General features: G+C 48.4%; 2 protein-coding genes across 8 annotated transcripts in view; one reads left to right on the forward strand and one right to left on the reverse strand.

Moving 5' to 3' along the window:
- The window catches only part of DRC7 (dynein regulatory complex subunit 7), a 26,245-nt gene extending 22,256 nt beyond the window's left edge, over positions 1-3,989 (reverse strand). The window contains exons 1-3 of one of the 6 annotated variants that reach the window (XM_030582148.1): positions 3,954-3,989; positions 1,657-1,800; positions 881-1,055 (exon numbers count right to left, since the gene is read on the reverse strand). In XM_030582148.1, coding sequence (XP_030438008.1) covers positions 881-1,055; positions 1,657-1,784 — 303 coding nt within the window. In that variant the 5' untranslated portion in view covers positions 1,785-1,800; positions 3,954-3,989. Of the gene's footprint in view, positions 1-880; positions 1,056-1,656; positions 1,804-3,760; positions 3,812-3,866 lie in introns of those variants that run through there. The other 5 variants (XM_030582147.1, XM_030582145.1, XM_030582146.1 and 2 more) reach the window with 5 other exon arrangements.
- Positions 2,793-17,511, forward strand: LOC115660598 (uromodulin-like). 2 transcript variants are annotated; one of them, XM_030582153.1, is made up of 9 exons: positions 2,793-2,872; positions 7,410-7,476; positions 8,114-8,281; positions 9,655-9,860; positions 11,730-11,887; positions 12,832-13,077; positions 14,940-15,099; positions 15,922-16,066; positions 17,393-17,511. In XM_030582153.1, the coding sequence occupies exons 1-9, from the start codon at positions 2,867-2,869 to the stop codon at positions 17,482-17,484; spliced, it is 1,248 nt and encodes a 415-aa protein (XP_030438013.1). In that variant the 5' UTR covers positions 2,793-2,866; the 3' UTR covers positions 17,485-17,511. The 2 variants fall into 2 exon arrangements, with proteins under 2 accessions (XP_030438013.1, XP_030438011.1); XM_030582151.1 differs by lacking the exon at positions 2,793-2,872 and adding an exon at positions 5,724-5,784.
- The last annotated feature ends 1,038 nt before the right edge of the window (positions 17,512-18,549 follow it).

Consider the following 18,549-nt stretch of genomic DNA (forward strand, 5'->3'; position numbering starts at 1 on the left):
CTGCAGCGCCCGACTGCCAGCAACCAGGGCAGTGACGTCAATGGGAGTTGAGTTCAAGATGCCCATTGCAGGATTGGGCCCTTCCCTGCTATCTTCTAATCTCAGGGAAGCCTCACACCTATCATTACACATCCGGCAGATGCGGTTCATAGAAGGCTTGTAGGTTTCCAGCTTCCACATGTTGTGCCTGGCATGTTGTCAGTAAAAATTTTGAATGCTGGATCCGCCCATCCTGAACTTGGGGGAGACGGGCCCAGAACTGGATGCTAGCTGTGCAGCTCAGGCCTGTCTCTATAATGGGCCCAAACAGGACCCCATATTTTAAGACCCAACATCTGGAGAGGTTCAGACTAAGATCCAAATCTGGATCTAAACTTTGTGCCTCAGACCGAGCTTGAGGGCTGAGCATATTGTGGGTCTTCGGAGTTGATCTCTTAGACTCAGGTCTTTTTTTTAGTTTGATTCACTTCTTTTTTCTGTTCCCCAAATGTATTGTATGCTGAGTGTACAGTCAGTGCGATGGGTATACAGTCAGTGTGTATAACTGCTGTGTGAAGTGTGAAATTGGTATGGTGGAACTACAACTGGTAGGATGGTATATAACTGGGGTGCCTGGTGCATACCTGGGCACCGACTGTACAATTGGTGGGTTTTCAGCACGGTTATGTCTATTGCAAGGGAGCACATGGGACTGGCCCTTGGACAATTCTACTGCTAAAATATGTTTGCAGTAAAAAATACATGCAAATGAATAAAAAGATAATCAGCATAGAAAGAAAGACGTGACTGTGCAGAATTGTACATAGTCCATATCATATGCTATCAAAGGAAAGCAAACCCAGATTGTCCCCAACACCCCTGTCTCCGGATGTTCCTTTACCTCCACTCCACACTCATTTAATGGGTGGAGGAAGAGTGGCTGGCGATCTGGGCAGAGATGCGCATACTGTCGATGGAAATTGTCAGCTAGTTGCAGCAGCATCTGCTCCTTGGCAGAATTCGTCTTGTAGGAGGCTGGTAACTGGGAGGTGTCAATGGAACTCCAGTCAAATTCACTTCATGCAGTGGAAGGAGGCAAACAGAGACGGATAATGAACATAGTGAGATTCAGATGGGTTAATCCTGTCTGAAGAAACACTATGGTCTCTCTTCTATTATCGCCCAGCAGTTGGTGCAAATTAAATAACTTTGGGGTCATACTGAAAAGGGCATAATTCAAAATAGGAGAGCATGAAACCCAACTAAACTGCTCCCAGTGATAGCAAGTGAGCTGCACAGCCCAGTGGGCCTGTAAGTATCTTCCTATGATCTCTATATATCTGATCCAATGGGGAACACACGAAAAATGCAATTTAGAGAGCCAGTTAGAGTGCGGCTCCTGCCATGAGCATGAGGGTTTAACTCCCTTCCAAAACCCCTGATCTTTTTAGTCCTTACTCTGGTAACTCTGGAGATTCCCATTATCCATATAAATGGATTTTTTTTTTGAATCATGCTAAGCAATTGGTCTTGGTGCTGTCTTGTGGCATGGAGTTCCATAAACTAGCTGTGCATTGGTGAGAATTGATTTCATCTTAGCTGTTTCAGAAATGCAGTCTGTCATGTATTCTTGTCTATCTGTCTGTCTCTCTCACGCACACAGAGCTTCCTACTTACGGTACAACATTTGGGATATGGACTTGGATCTTTGACAGCTTCTCTTCCAGGTCTTGGAGTTCATTGCTAACCACAAAGACTTTCTTTTCTTCCTCCTCCTCTTCCCCATGCTCTCTCAGGACCTCCATCCTGCTCCCTCATGGGCTGCTGAGAGAGAAGCACTCACAGGTTATTTTAAAAGAGTAAGAAAGGACAACAGAGACACATTTTTATTCTCTGCCTATGGATTTGTTTGGAATGAGGAAAACGGAGTTGGTTGGGGGTGGGATTCCCTCTTAGGGAAAAATGTGGTATAGGGCATGATTTTAATCCCTGTTGATCTGCTGACTACTGATTAGTGTGAGATGTGGCTGGGGGAGTGGGGAAGCAGAAGGGCTACTGCTTCTTTGATGGATTAGAAACACAGGAACTGCAGAACTGACCCATGATACATCTAGTCTGGTATCCCGTCTCCAGCAGTGGCCAGCAGTAAGCAGTTTGGAATAACCTGCCCTTAGGGGAATTTCTTCCTGACCCCCTTGAGTTAGAACTTGGTTGGTACCATGAAGCATGAAGGTTTAGATCCCTTCCAAAACACCTAGTCATTTTAATCCTTACTATAACAGCTCTGGAGGTTCCCATTATCCATATAAATGTCCACTCCTTTTGTTTTAGCCCTGCTAAACAATTGGCCTTGGTGCTGTCTTGTGACATGGGGTTCCACAAACCAGCTGTGCCTTGGTGAAAAAGTATTTCCTCAGAGCCATTTCTGATGTGCTGTCCTTCAGTTGGATAAGTCTGTGTTGAGGGCGAGGGCGAGGTGTACACTGTGAGCACTTTTAAAATCTAAATAAACAGCAGAGCAGCAGAAGTATCTCCAAGGCCTGTTTTTTGTCTTTGTTTTGTTTTTTAAGCTCACTCTGATCCCAACCTGTGTTTTGGGGCTTGGAGAGATAAGAAGTGAAATGGAGACGCAAGCACTCTCTCTAGCTGGCGTTGTTTTGGTTGGCAGCGGGAATGGCATGTAGGACGAAGACTGCAGGAGGAGGAGATTTACTGAAATAAGACAGAAATGCCCACGAGGGGTGGAGAGGAAGGAGTGATTTCACGTCGGACCATTCACTGGAGCTCTCCTTGCCGGGGGCTTTGGACTGCATTCAGCCAGCCAGCCAGAGGGGAGCATCCAGCCGGAGCAAAGCAGCTCGACCCATTGCGTCCCGTTGACAACCGCATGGCTGTATGTCTCTGGTTACTTACTAAGATTTGTCAAACTCTCCCACTCTGTGTGTGAAACTCTCCCCTTCCCCCCGTTCCCCACCCTGCCCCAGCTTTCCTCAGTGTTTGTATTGATTAGTTGCACTGATGCAGCACCTGGGGCCTCCGTCAGGGATTAGGACCCGACTGTGCTAGGCGCTGCACCAGGGGTTAAAATGGGAATTAGTGGAGAGCACGAGGCTCCCCTCCTCTCCCTGATGTGGCAAAGGGGGGCTCCCCACAGCTCCCCTTCCTCTTTCCAGCTCCTTTAATCACTGCGCTGGGCAAATGTTTAACACGGTTCCTTCTGCATTTAACGCCTGGTCTGCTGCAGCGACCACGGAGGGACGGAAGGAGCCCAACCTCCCGCTCATCAGGAGCAACCCCAGTCTGACCCCTTTCCATCTCCCAAACGCTCCCATGGTGCCCAGCCTCCAGCCCCTCCCTTCTTCACGTCCCCCCTCCAGCCCACCCTCCCTCCCCTGGTGGCACAGTCCAAAAAATGGCCTGGTTTTCTGTCCTCAAAACGCGCTTCATGTGATCTGGCTAGGAGCAGACCCCGGTCACCTCATCAGGCCCCACGCAGACCCCCGCTCTGCTGAGGGCGATGCAGCACGAGCGCTGAGCTTTTCTGGTTTTGCTTTCCTCTGACAGACAGACGCCCTCCCAAGTATAACAGCTCCACTGGAGCCTTATGCCAGGCAGGAGTTTGTCCCAGTGTGTCAGCAACATCCTCCATTCGCTTCCCCAAAGCTCCCGGGTCCTCTCCTGGCTCTGCTGAATGCTCCCTGCCTTCGGCTGATTCCCGGCCCCTGGGCCTGGGCCCTACCTTTCCATGCCCTGCCTGGCCCCTGCCCTCCCGGGCATGCACCTGCTCCCGTCGCTGGGACGCCCCTTCCCTGGGGTCCCCTGCGCCGCCCCATAGTGCACCCCTGGGTTTGCCCGGCCTGCACCCAGCCACACACATCCTCGCTCACACAGGCGCACGGCTGTTCTCCATCTCTCGGGTGTCACTGCGGAGCCCCAGTGCCTCTCACCACCCACCCCTCTGCAAACAGGCTCACCAGCTTCTCCTGTTGGGCTCCCTCGCCATGGCAACCGCCTGCCATGGGCAGAGGCTTCTGGGAGCAGTAGTTTCTTCTGCAGGAGTCGTTCCTTGTGCAGAGAAGAAGGCTGGGACTGGCAGTTTAAGCCAGACCAGTTTCCTCGCTGGGTAACTTGTGGAGGTTTTGAAAATGGAAAGCTCTTTTAAAATCCAGGCGCACATTTTCAAAGGTCAGGCCAGTTTGCATTGACTGAGCCTGTGCTAAACCCAGCCTTTGACAATTTCGGCCCTAATGTTTGTTTTCTATCATTGATGCATTTGTTTACCTTTTGCATTTCACTTGGATTGAGAAATTAGTCCAGTCAATGTCACCCTCTGCCTCTAGTCAGTTTTTCTGTCAGGATTCCTTCCTGCACTGGCAACATCCTGCAGTACTTGGATTTGGGTTTCCAGCCAAACTAACATCTGTTAGCACTGATACTTTAATATGAAGAAATCAAATTTACTGGAGGGGTTCAGAGACGAGCCATGAGAATGATTAAAGGAATAGAAAACTTGTCTTACAGTGATAGACCAAGGAGCTCAATCTGGTTTAGCAAAGTGAAGGTCAAGAGGTGACTTTTTTACAGTCTGTAAGTACCTATATGGGGAACAAATATTTAATAATGGGCTCTTCAGTCTAGCAGAGAAAGGTGTAACATGATTTGTAGCTAGACAAATTCAGGCTAGAAATAAGGAGTACATTTTTTAACAGTGAGAGTAATTAACCATTGGAGCTATTTACCAAGGTTTGACAATTTTAAAATCAGGACTGGATGTTTTTCTAAAAGCTTTGCTCTAGGGATTATCTGGGGGAAGTTCTCTGGCCTGTGTTATACAGGTCAGACTAGATGGTCACGTGGTCCCTTCTGGCCTTGGAATCTCTGGATCTCTGAAAAACATTTCTGTCAATATTAATTTGGCAAAAACTTGGATTCTTTTTTGCAAAATGTAAGGCCCCAACTCTAGCAAATGCTTATTCATATCCGTAACTTTACTCATAGGAGTAGTCCTGCTGAAGTCAGTGTGATATCTCACATGCTTAAAGTTAAAGGTGAGGGTGTTTGCACTGCAGGACAAGAGTCTTGGTCCTTTAACTCTAGCTGTAGAGGTTCATGCTTTTAGCTATTGGAGCTCAGTGTTCAGTTCCTAACAGTGCCCAAGATGGTGGCAGTTACACATAGGATCCATGGGTGTAAAAATCATGAGACTGGCTAAAAAAAAAAAAAATCACATTTTTAATAGTAATACACGTTGGGCTTTTTTTCTTTGCTTTCTATTTTCTGAACCTTTAAGGTTCGCTCACGTCATGTGTTCAAGCTTTTCATTACAACCATGAGGACTAGAACGATAATGAAAACTGTGTGCAGCTGGCATATATGTGCACAGTTAGTAAATATGGATTGCAATCCAACTGTGTCTGTGTGGGGTCTTCATATTCTTATTGTTGTGTAAAGAGCAAAAGTTGGATTACAACTAATCCAAAAGTAACTAGTTGTATTAAAAAGGATTTGGGGGTGTGGGGGGAGAGGGAGGGAAGGGAGGAATGCAGAAACTTCTCTTAATTAGTGAGCTACCAGAGCTCAGTGCTTATGACGAGTGGCCTAACAGGAAAGCTGGTGTTTAGTGAGTCCTTTCCACCACTGCAGCAATTACAGGAGGCTAAATTGGCACTGATGCAATCACTAGGGAAGTGTGAGGGGGTGGGGGCGAATCAGCTGTTGAAAAATGATATAAAGAGCACAGCAAGGCCAAGGCCAAGGGAAATGTGGACAGCTGTGAGTGAGCAAGGGTATGCATGTCTGGCAATGGTGAGTAGAGAAAAGCTCATGAAATCTCAACTTTAAACAGGGACTGCAGGGCTCTGTTTGTGATGGCTGAAGTCATGGATTTCTCTTCCTAGATTGTAGCTTACAAGAAGGCAGCACTGTCTTTCTCTTGTTTCCTGAAAGCAATTGGTAGGGCTTCCGAAATGTCTTCTTGTGTAGCCGTGTTCTCCTTTCAGATAAAGGGTCCTGATTCCTCAGTCTCCTGCTCCCTGTCAAGTCCATTTACCTTCAGGCAAAGTGAGTGCAAAATGCGATCACACCAGAACTGTAGCATTTGATACCTACTTTGCTGAGGTATAAATGGCTACACGAGATGCAAGGCAGTGGGGGAATCAGATCCAAGAAGTGCAGCTGTTTACTGCTAGTTCTTTTAGCCTCTCTAGAGGTTGGCCTACCTCAGGGCTGTAGGAGTCATGCACTTCTAGACAGTATGTCATCCATAGATCTCCTAGAGCTCTAGTAATGATTCCCCATTTCCCAGATGGGAAAGTGAGGCAAAGAAGTCAAGTGATTTGTCCAAAGTCTCCTCCTAAGACAGTGGCAGAGAACTGACTTCCCCAGATTTTTAGCCTTGTGCAGAGACATTAACAACATGAGGGCAAAATAGGTGTAAAATACCGCTGAGTTAGGATGGGGACTTTGTATGACTCCATTGCCCCCAGTCATTAACACCAGGGACAATGCAGGTAGACTGGAGCCCTATCCACTAGCCTGCACTGCCGCCTAGCACACTCACCAATGAGATGGCTCCTTCTCTGTCAAACTGTTACGATAGACATCTGGGAGTGTAAGATCTGGGAAGTGGAAGGCGGCCTTGACTCATTGTCCTTTATCTGTTTGTTTGTTTGATGTAAATGTACGTTCCCTTCAAAGCCACATTCTTACCTTAGCTGGGTAAAAGGATCCAGGGGAAGATACTTTTCCACTCGTAATTTTCCATTTTATTTATAGCTCCTCTCTAAAGTGGAAAGTGAACTTCCTGAGGAGGAACAACTCTTTCCTTCCTCTTCTGTTTGCCTCTACTGTGTGATTTCACGGCCAGTGTCAGCTGTTACTAGTGGCCTGTAACAGACTCCTTCAAAAACCCAGAAAAGCAATTTTTGCTTGCTGTGGAAAGCGGAGTATTCTGAGTGGGTGAACTTCAAAGTCAATATTGTCTCTGCCTTCTAGACTGGTTAAACATCTCAGCATGTCCTACTGCGACAGGAAGACTCTTACGTGTCTATGTATGCTTCCAGAGGCTACAGATGAGCATGTTAGAAATCAAAATAAGCTAGAGCAGGGATCGGCAGCCTTTCAGAAGTGGTGTGCTGAGTCTTCATTTATTCACTCTAATTTAAGGTTTTGTGTGCCAGTCACACATTCTGATGTTTTTAGGTCTTTCTAGAAGTCTATAATATATAATTAAACTATTGTTGAATATAAAGTAAATAAGGTTTTAAAAATGTTTAAGAAGCTTCATTTAAAATTAAATTAAAATGCAGAGCCCCCTGGACCAGTGGCCAGGACCTGGGCAGTGTGAGTGCCACTGAAAATCAGCTCATGCTGCCTTCGGCACACGTGCCATAGGTTGCCTACCCCTGAGCTAGAGTCTGTTTGCTTTTCAGGAAGTGACTGTGACATGCCTGCTGCTGATCTCTACCCTCTGGCTGCCTGGCAGTGAGAGCTTCAGTAGTGAGTCTCTTTATTTACTGGGCTGTGGGATGAGTATGAATTGTGAGGAGGAGAATGGTAAAATCCTGTACGTGAGGACATGCTCAAGCTACTTATCCAGAGTAGGATTAGCACTGGTCACTTCTCCCAAGAGCAGAAGGAATTTGGGTGGCTGGGGCATGTGTATAAGAACAGACACACCCCACACAACAGCTAAGGGCACTAAAGCTTTGGGGCCAGAAGTGGGATCTTTCCACCTTCTTGTCAGCAAGAAGCTTTTTACCTGCCAAGCCAGAGATGAAGATTCTGCATCTCCTGTACCAGTTGAGGGCAGCCACCCATCACACTGAGATTTGGATGCTTATGACCTCAGCTCAAACAAGGGGAATTGCAGACTCTTGACGTTTCCTCTTGGTAGGCACTGAAGAGGCATTGTCTTTCAGATGTAGTGTCCCAAGGCAGTTCTGCCATTAGTGTAAAGGTTCTCTTGGGATCTAAGCAGTGACTTTAAATAAGCACAACTTGTCCTGTGTTATACAAGGGTTCCCCTCACAGTTGAGCAGAGCACTGACTCCGACAGACAGGCTAACTGTAGCTTGCTCCACTATAGTCAGTTATTCACGATGCACTTAAACACACCCACATCACTCTGCTGTAGCTGATCTGAAGAAGCCTCGTGGCGAAATGGAAGAGGCTGCCCTCCGTCCCAAGAGAAGCCCAAGATTCTGCTTTCCGAACCTGTGTAAGCACCAGGGAGTCTGCCGGGTAGTTGAGGAGAAACCAAACTGCACCTGCAAGGCTGGCTTCACTGGGACATTCTGTCAAGGTAGGACTGGGGCTATGCTGGGCATGGTTGGGGTGCACGTGTCAATTCTAGCAGTAGTGAGCACTACTCAAGCCACTTGGAAAACATGGGGGGAGGGAGGGGAGGACTTTTGCTTTTGCACTCCGGTGAGTGCCTTTATAAACTGATATGAGGAAAGGATTTGCTGAACTAGGAACAACTTCATGGGATGGCGTAGGAGTCAGCTGATCTCTTGTACAAAAAAGGAGTGGGCCTGTGATGTGACTTGTGTGTACGCTTGCACAATGAGTGGGGTGGGTGGACTCCTTCCTTTTCAGGGGAGCAGGGGGGGTGTGGACATAGGGAGGAAGTGTAGCTCTCTAACCCTTTCCATGCTACCCTGGTCTGTGGATCACAGATGACCCAGCACTTGCAAGGGGTGCATGGAGCTGCTCTGGTTGCAGAAATGAAACATCTATCAGTCAAGCTAGGACGGCTCCTGTTGGCTATGGCCCAGTCCAAGGCTTTCTTGGTGAACAAAACTGAGCAAACAGAGAGGATTTGCTAGCCCTTTGCTTGGCTGCTCTCTATTGGAAATTACTCTCTGGAGTCACTTCAGTTGTGATCAGACTTGTGGATGGTGACCGTCACAGCGGAGATCTGGCCTTAAGAAATGTGAAGCCCTGCACTTGGGGAAAGGAAACCACTGGCTCTCCTCCCCTCCCTTCTTGTAACTAAGCAGCTCCAGCCTGAGGCACTGCATTAGAGTTAATTTTCCTTTCATCTTAAACCTGTCCTCATGTTTCATGCAAGGGACACTGCTGCTGTGGGATGGGGAGACTGATGCCTCAGACCCTCTGTAATTCCAGGGGCCTTGCAATAGGAAGCACTAGAACCACTGTCTAGTAGCATCCCACAGCTTCCCTTGGTCACTAATGGACTCTGGCATAGCAAAGTTACATGTCCCTTGAGAAAAGTGACCAAAAAGTTGCTTTAGACTAAGATCCTGAAGTAGAAGCACTTCAGCCTCATCGGGCTTGCCAGGGTGATCGTGCTGTAGTGTAATGACTGCACTGACATCCATCACAGGGATTAAATGTAGCACCTCTGGGTCTAAAAGTGTGAGCCCTCTGCTGTCCTGAGTTAAAAGGCCACACCCCGCAGTTTGGAGTCAGAGCAGTAGGCTTGGAAACATCTTGGTGTCTAACCACTAGAGAGAGACAAGCTCCCACTGGATTCATGTGGGTTCTCAATCTCTTCCACCCAGCATTCTTTGCAGGCCTCTGAAAAATCATTCTTGGCCAGCAGTGAAGTGAAGGACACTCTCATTATACCAGTGCTGGGTCACACCATAGCTGACATAGGGCTCCTTCAGGCCTCTTCCTTATGGCTATTGCAGATCGCTTTTTCCCCAGATGTGGTGCTCAAGCTGCAGTGTGAGGAAGATCACATGAAGATGATGGTGAGAAAGGAAGTGTTTGAAGTGTTAAAAATCCCCTTGGCGCGGGTCCATTTGAAGAATGGTGCTTGCAAGGTCTCTGAAAAGACAGAAGATGGAGCAATCTTCTTTGCAGCCATTCTCACGGGCGAGAACCATACCCTGTGTGGGTCAGTGATTCAGGTAAGGGCTCCATGGGGTGTATCTGATTAGGAGGGGGAAGCCATTCTGAGACAAGACACAGTGGTGAAGGGGTTCTGGGTGTTTCTGCTTTTCCTGTTTTCTCTGCCTTGTAGCATTAGTGTTTAACTCCTAGTTCTAAATGGAAGTCTTCTCTCGAGAGCTGGTACGGTGGCTAGTGTACACCATCTAACATAGTCAATGATTCTTTCTGGACCTCCACTGAGTTGTTGGTTGGGGTTTGAGGGAGCAGTGCTTGGCTAATTCAGCAGAATATGGGAGTCTTGAGTTTCTATTTCCCAACGAAGAGTAACTCTTTCCAGCAGCTATTGTATGTATTAAGATGGAATAAATGGGCTAAAGGTGTTAACATAACCCAGTCAAAATCCAACAGTCATAGTATTAACCAAGGTCTGGGAATTGGTAGGCAGAGTCCTCCACCTGCTTAGCATCATGGCAAACATGCTAGACAATTCATGTCACAGGTTATTAAAGAGACTTTTATTGGACTGAATTCTGTTGCCGAGAGTGACAAGCTTTCAAGTTCTAGAGTTTCTTCGGACCTGCATAGGTCAAAAGCTTCTCTCACCAACAGAATTTCTTCCAACAGAAGCTATTGCCGCATCAGCGTAGTGTCTCTAATGTCGTGGGACCAGCACGGCTACAACAGCACTGCAAATGCCAAAGATTAGAACTTTTTATTGATTGATTGAAATATACAAAAGGAAAAGACTCAAAACAAGTTAGAGCATTAAAATGGAGATTGCTTTGCACAAAGTTCCCTTTTGGAGACAGAATATGGGTTAAAGCCTCTTATTGAGTCGACCAGTCCTTGGTGGGGAAGGAAGAGTTAATGCTATTCAGTTCTGAATGGGGAATGATAGCAGGAAAGGGACTTTAGATCAGACCCCCACCCCTTCATTATTTTGTCCACCAATTAGGCCTAATTTCCCACACACCAATTTTGGTTAATTTCTAATACTCTACTCTTTACTAGAATGGTCTTTGAATGGTGTCGGCAGATGCTTTCTGTTTAAATTAAATCCGACTTTGTCTCCTTCTCACATCTTCTCTTAAACAGTTTCATGTAATAAATCCATTGACTATTCATCAGCCTTTCCCCACTAGTCATCCGTTAGTTAAGGATTAAAGTAGGCCTGCTAGGCCCTGATTATTGTGATCGCTGCCAACTTTCCGTGTCCTAGCAGGATTGTGTCCTGTTCTGGAGGCTGGACTGCAGAACAAGAGCCTTTCTTTTGCCAGCTAATGGAGATCCTTCCTCAATCTCAAGATCTAGGAGGCTCTTTCTGGAGTCCAAGGTCCTGGGTTCTGTACCCTGCCACACATGGGGTTTGGATTAGCTGAAGGTCTGTAGGCAACATCTAGATCTGTTTTGGTGCAACATGCCAAGCCATATCTAGTACCATACAGACGTACCACTACCAGTCTCTGTATTAAGACAGCACTGTATGTAGCAGATCTCCCTTCATGGGGAACAAATGACTTGTTCTGGGCCATTTCATGGCTCAGATCTCAAGAGGCACAAAAAAATAAAGGCTGAACTGGAGACCTGCCTCTTCAGACGAGCACCCAAAAATTCCAGGTGAAATCAATGGGTGCTTGGGTGCTTTCAGCTGGACCCCAGAACGAGAGGCCTGTTTGTGCGCACAAGCTGATGGCTGTGGGTGGGAGCCTCAAGGAACAGGCAGGGCCTTCTGGCTGCTGTGCTGCCTACGCCACCTGACCTACAGCTAGCTCTGACTGGGTCCCTGACCACCTTGCTGCAGGCAGGATGGGGTGAGCCAGGCTGAGTGTGGAGACATGTTCCTGGCATGAAGACAGGACTTAAATACACTTTCTGGCCCATGTCAGCAAAACAGGACACACGTGTCTTATGCCAATGTGATGGAGTCCAACATGGAGGCCACAGGCGTGATCTCCAGAAGCAGTCTTGTGCGAGTGCATTTCTCCTGCATCTACTCCTATGAGCGGGTGGTCCAGCTGCCCTTCTCCCTTACTGCCATCGACACGTGAGTTGCTGCTCTTCCTCTCTCCTCTGGATAGGCATTTCCCTCCTAGACTAAATACTCATTGGCTGCCACCTTGCAGCCCTCAGGGGGTTGAGTTTTGCTGGTGAAGCTGGCTGATTAAGGCCTGATCCCCAGTGGCACTGAACCCCCCCACAATTCCAGCTGAAGCTGAGAGGAGCAGTGGGTGTGTGGCATCTCTGAAAATAGGTCTCTCATGTTTACAAGCTATTAAAAGATGTAAAGCAGCTGTAAAAATAGCTCCTGTTGATGGGATGATTTGCAGGCCACCAGGCGGTGCTGGCGAGCTTTGAGAGCTATGCCACATCACAATCCTTTGCCCTCACTTTGCACAGAAGTGGCCATAAATGCCTGGCTTGGACTGGCTGGGAGCAGCCTTCCTGCCCCATGCTGTGTGGACAACTTACCTTAAGGGTCCAGTGCTTTCAGTAGCACATATTGCAGGGAAATGAGACGTTCCCAGAGGTGTGTACCATCCGATTCCTGCCTTTCTATCTGCCTGACCACTGCAAATAAACTGGGGGTGGGGGGAGAGAGGACGGTTACCCTATCAGACTCCCCGCTGCTTGGTGTGTCAGGGAGAGAGCCCCCTGGGAGGCGTCTTGGGTGCATTCTTCTCAGACATCACTGTTCGATACCCCAGTGGGGCAGCCTGGATGGGAGCTGCGCTCCCCAGGGGTCCCTTGTGCAGAAGAGCCACTGAGGCAGCTCTTTCTGTTCTCACAGGTCAGGTAGAGAACTGTGCATGACTTGCTAAAGGTTGGTGATGTCCTCCTTACAGCCAGGGCCCCAACAGACATGCTTCCCCGTGGGCAGGAGCTGGTGGCCCATGGGGATCTGTCTGCAAGCGCCAGTAACTGGATGCTTGGTGGCCTCCTCCATCCTGCCTTTTTCTGAATCTGGGCCTGGTCTCCCTGATCTCCTAGGCTGGTGAAGTTCGTGGTCAAAGAGGGGGAGTTCAACGTGACCATGGCCTTGTACGAGACCTCGGCTTACCTGCAGCCCTACTGGCAGCAGCCCCCGGCCCTCCCGCTGTCAGAGTTCCTCTACATCCTGCTGCAGCTGGAAGGCCCGAGCCAGGTGCGGTACTTCCTGCTGAGCGTCGAGGACTGTTGGGCCACCCCGTCAGCAGACCCCAGCCATGATGTGCAGCACCAGCTCATTGTGAAGGGGTAAGAGCAGCAGGTTTTGAGCTCTCCCCAGGTTCCTCGCCGGGGGAAAAGCCATGTGCTTTACTGACCCTGATGCTAGGTAACTCTGGGAGGGGAGGAGTCCAGGTCAGGTTGCCATGACCACTCCATGGGAGTGACAAGCTGTCAAGTCTTGACATGTCTCCTGTGGTCATAGCCAGCCAGTGAAGACTTCATAATTGCCTGGCAGAGAAAATGAACCTGGCCACTAACCATGTTTAGTGCAAAAACTCCCCTCTTCCTCCCACGCTTCATCTTTAAATCAGCCGGCTTCTCTCCTAAGCATGGCCCATCTTCCATATCTGTGGAAGAAAGTGCTCGCTCCCTCAATCTCTTCCCCCATCCCAGCACCGATGGGTGGTAGGTCCATTGATTGGCAGTATTGAGGCATGGGTCAGTTGGCCACGACTCTAGTGTGCTCTGGCGTTCATGCAATAACTGCAATCTGTCTTGGTTTAAAGCTGCGTTGTGCAAGTTGTCCCAAGTAACTTGTTGTTTGTATCATGGTAGTAATCGAGCCCTCTCTTCCCCCATGGACCAGGACTCTGTTGTGGCAGGTGTGGTACAAACACCACTGCAAAGTCTGGCAGAGATGGTCGCTTTCTTGGTAACTCTGCACAGTCCCTTCCAGCCCTATGTTTCTATGAGGGAGTCAATGACTGGGGTGCCTGTTACTGTCCCATGCAGCTTGTGAGCCAGTACATGCTCTAGCAACACTGTAGTTAAAACTATGGGGCACAGGCCTGCAGGGGACATGAACAGAAGTTGGGTACAGGGAAAAGTGACCCAATTAAAGCAATTTAAGCTGTGGGCACACAAACCACTAATAGAACTGCAGAGAGACCCACAATACCATGATGCATAACCCCCAGGCACCGATGCAGCATCCTGATACACCAGCCTTTCATCCGAGGCAGCGTGGCCAGAGCACTGGACTGGGACTTAAGAGACCTGGATTCAATTCCCAGCTCTGCCAGTGACCTGCTGGGTGATCTTGGCAAGTCACTATCCTGCTCTGTGCCTCAGTTTCCCCACTGTAAAATAGTATCCTTTTCCCTGACCTGCTTTGTAAAGTGCTTTGAGATCTACTGATCTACATAGGAGTTTTCACCTCCTTGGCTGTTGGGAGGAAGAGAATCTTTTTCCTTGCTGCTCTAAGGTGGGACTGGGCATAGACCGTTCCTTTCCTCCCCAAACTATGGGCAGGAAGTGACTTGGCAATGAAACTCCCAGGTAGAACAAGGAGCACCCTGCCCCAGAGAGCTGCACACACACACAGGCAACTGCTGCTCTGAAAGAAACATCACTTTAGTTGCTTCCTGCTCATAGATGCTCTGTATAGGGGAAGCGGTTTCCCTGCAGAGTTCAGATAAGGAATTAACCCAGACATCACAGCTGGTCAGAATTCGGCATTGTGAAAAACCCGAAACTGTTCTTGATTACAAATTTTAAAAAGAGATTCTTCCGGGGGGAGACGTGCAAGTCTTACTGCTTCTCTTTTCCCCTGATCCTTCCAGGGGGTGGGGAAGGGGAGGAAAATGGGCAGGGGTGGGAGGGAAGAGAAACAAGGACTAACTTTTTTTTTTTTTTTTAAATTTGAAAACAAATCTGCATTTTTGTCCAAAGCCATTTTCCGTCAATGCTGGCATCCTTCCTCCCTTGACCTTTATCTGAGACTGCATCTGGCAGCTACATTGACCCTTACTGTGTGAAGCCAGACATCTCAAGGGCAAAGCCTTCTCCACTGATAGACCATACGCTGCACTGGGACTGCTGGCATCTCAGGGTGTAAAACTCCCCAGGCTGACTTGGCTCTGGGACTCCCCTCCCCTCCCCCACTGCAGGTGTCCCCGTGATGAGACTGTGATGTACATCAATGCCATCGGAAACAGCACCGTGGCAAAGTTCAGCTTCCAGATGTTCCAGTTCATCAACTACTCGGAGGTGTTCCTGCACTGCCGAGTCCGCCTGTGCCTCCCCGATGGCCCCGAACCCTGTGCAAAGGTGAGGTTCCCTCTGCCCCCCTGCACTGCGAGCAGGACTTGTTGGAGACCCTTCTCCTCCGAGCTGCCTTAGCTGCAGCCGAGGGCTCTGCTCTGACCCTACGCTGGATTCAGCTAACCACTGGCTGGAGGCCTCTCCCTGTGGAATTGTCACTTAACAATAAGGATCCATTGGACCCGCTCTCTTTAAGACTTGCCTCCCTTGTGGGGCCTGTAAACGAGATGGTCACTTCTGCAGCATGACCATGTGAGGCCCCATTAAGGGCCCTTGTCACTGTCAGTCTGCTTATCTGCATTATACTACAATGCCTAGCAGCTCTAGTCACAGGCCAGGACCCCACCATGCTAGGCAGGGTACAAACACAGACCAAAGAGACTGGCCCTGCCCCCAAAGAGCTGATAGTCTGCTCTGGGCTTCAGATTTGCCCCAGTTCTTTCAGCAGCTCTCTGGCTCTCCTTGCTTCCAAAAAAGAGCACGATGGTGCTTCCTCTTAAGGGGCAGCTGCCCAGTGACGGAGGGCCTCTTCTCCTTTCCCTCAGAGCTCCAGGATTACATCATGGAGGGCTTTTACTTTACCCTCCCCTTTAATGATAGCTGGGTCCATCCAGTTCATTGGTCTGCCTGGCTGCAGATAAATGAACTGAAAACCTCTCCTGTAGCTTGTAGAAGATTCCTGGGCCCATGCAAGTGGATGCTTTCTGCTGCCATAAATTGGGATTGATATTCAGAGGAAGGGTTCTTCCTACATGGCACAGGAGAAGAAAAAGCAACAGTCCCATCCTGCCCCAGGCCCTAGCTTTCTTCCCTCTGTTCCGCTCACAGCAATGTCCCAGGAAGTCGAAGAGCAAGAGGGCACTTCAGGATGACTACAAGAAGATTGTCTCTTATGGACCCATCCATCTCCTTGCCTCTCCCCTTTCTGGAGCATGGAATGCTGAGTCGGGGACAAAACTGCAGGACCTTTGGGGTACGTATGTCCCGTTCTGGATAACTGCACAAAGCCAGTTGAATAGGAACAGTCCAGTCACACTTGCCCCCTGTTACATATAGCAATTAAAGGAGGCTGCTAAGATCTCTCCCCTGCAATGTGGCAATTTGTGGTCTTCGACTCCCATATCAATGCTCCTATGTTGTGTTCTGCAGGACTAGAAGTCTCAGTAGGGTATGTCCAGACTACCCACCATATCGGCAGGTAGCGATCAATTTGTCAGGGATTGATATATTGTGTCTTGTCGAGACGCGATATAGCAATCCCCGAACGCACTCCCTGTCAGCTCCGGAACTCCATCAGAGCAAGCGGCGGTAGCGGAGTCGACAGGGGAGCTGTGACTGTCAATCCTGCACCGTGAGGACGGGAGATAAGTCTGAATGAGGTACATCGACTTCAGCTATGGTATTCCCATAGCTGACGTTGCGTATCTTATATCAACACCCGCCCCCACCAGTGTTGATCAGACTGTAGGATGTGTATAGAGAGCCTAGTCTGCCCCATCAAATCTGCCTCCTCCTAGGTGAGACGTCTGCCATGGCACAGAGTCACTTGGAAGACAGAGGATGACTTGGAGGAGGGGAGCTGATGGCAGGAAGCCTGTAAAATCCAGAGGGAGTGATTAAGGGCCATGTTTTTCAAGAGCTTGGTGCTCCGCATGCTGAGTGTTTTTGAAAATTGGTGGGTGTTGGGGTCTCCAGAGAATCTGACCCTAAATGTCATGAGTGAGGGACTGATTAAGATCAGGGCTTCAGATTTTCATTGTTAACTGACCAATGCCGATACAACATCCAGATCCAAAAAACAAAATCAGTGTTTATCCAATAAAATGCTGGAAGTGGTGATGTGTACCTAAAGAGCTTGTCTACATGGAGCAGTAATGCAGACTACAGGGATGTGACTTCTAAAGCACACTGTATTGTGCATGAATTGGTCTGTGTAGACCCTGCTGAGTGTTCTGTAACATTTGAAGCTGTCCTAAGTTAATGTACTCTGGCAAACATTTACAAAGAGATGAGTAGGAGTGTAATAAGTATTGTGTGTATAAACAACATGCCTTGAAAACTCCCAATTTTGGGAGCCATCTACCTAAAACTCAAATGGCTAAAAATAAGCCCCAGTTCAGAGACAGCCTTGAAGTACACAGGTCTTATGGGTCGAATGTCTTACTGGTGCAGAGAGCAGCAGCCATGATAGCTCTTGCATGTCACAAAGTGACGCCACCTTCCCAGGCCTCCTGCAGTGGCAGGCTCCCTAGTAAGGAACTCAAGGAAGAACCAGTAATGTAACTGCTTTCTTTTTTAGGCCCACAGCTGTGGATTCTTGGTGCCCTGGTAACGCTGATCATAACTGGCCTCTTTGTTCTGGTTGCTATAGCTAAAGCCATGAAGAAATGAGGGATGCCAAGAGAGCACAATTTCTAAATAAACCTGCCACTTGCAAAGAGAAGGTATCTGTCTGCTTCTTTAAACAGACTTCTCTGGAAGAACAGGCTGCTTCTTTGGAGGAGGGAAGCTGGTATAATGCCCTAAAGCTCAAGTGGTTCAACCACTTGAGTCTCTCGGCTGCTTATGTTCTCTTGTGCCTATAGCTGCTGCCATGGAGCTGACTTTCCTGGCATATCCTGCAACATCCAAGCCCCCATGCACAAGCACTGTGCTGGATTTACAAAGCTTAGCCACTCGTCCATGGAAACGAAGGTGGTGACAGGTGCTGGAGCTATCAACTAGAAAACAGGATATTAGGGGACACTTGCAAAGGGTAGTGAGGTGCTCTGAGCCCATTACAGCTGTAATGATGCTGGTTCTGGCAGGACCCAACTGAGTGCCAATTCAGGACAAATTGCTTAAAGAACAGCAGTTACAGCCCAAGGCTGGGGTTTCTACACATACATACAAAGGCAAACCGAGAAGACTTTAATTTACCCCACTGGCTAACCATAAGTCACACAAGCAATTCCCTTAGACACTCCAGTTTCCCAGTATCACCACCAGTGCCACTCATTATGGGGACAAATGGTTATTAAAACCAACACCCCAGTAAAAGAAAAAGGTTCTCATGATTGTGGAGGACCAAGTCCCAGACCCAGGTCAATATACAAATCAGATCTTTCCCACAAATCATGCTGTTGCCAATCCTTTAGAAGCTAAAGGTTTGCTCATAAAAGGAAAAAGGTATAGATGAGAGCTAGAATTGGTTAAACAGAATCAGTTACATACAGTAATGGCAAAGTTCTTGGTTCAGGTGTGTAGCAGTGATGAAATAAACTGTAAGCAGGGCCGGCTTTAGGCCAATTCCACCAATTCCCCTGAATCAGGCCCTGCACCTAAGAGGGCTCCATGCCCAGTGAGAATCTCTTCCCTGGCTAGAGGTGCCTTTTCAATTTTTACTCACCCGGCAGCGCTCCGGGTCTTCAGCAGCACTTTGGCGGTGGGTCCTTCAGTGCTGCCAAAGACCTTGAA

Source organism: Gopherus evgoodei, chromosome 12 (genome assembly GCF_007399415.2).
Source record: "Gopherus evgoodei ecotype Sinaloan lineage chromosome 12, rGopEvg1_v1.p, whole genome shotgun sequence".
In the NCBI taxonomy this organism is placed as follows: domain Eukaryota; kingdom Metazoa; phylum Chordata; order Testudines; family Testudinidae; genus Gopherus; species Gopherus evgoodei.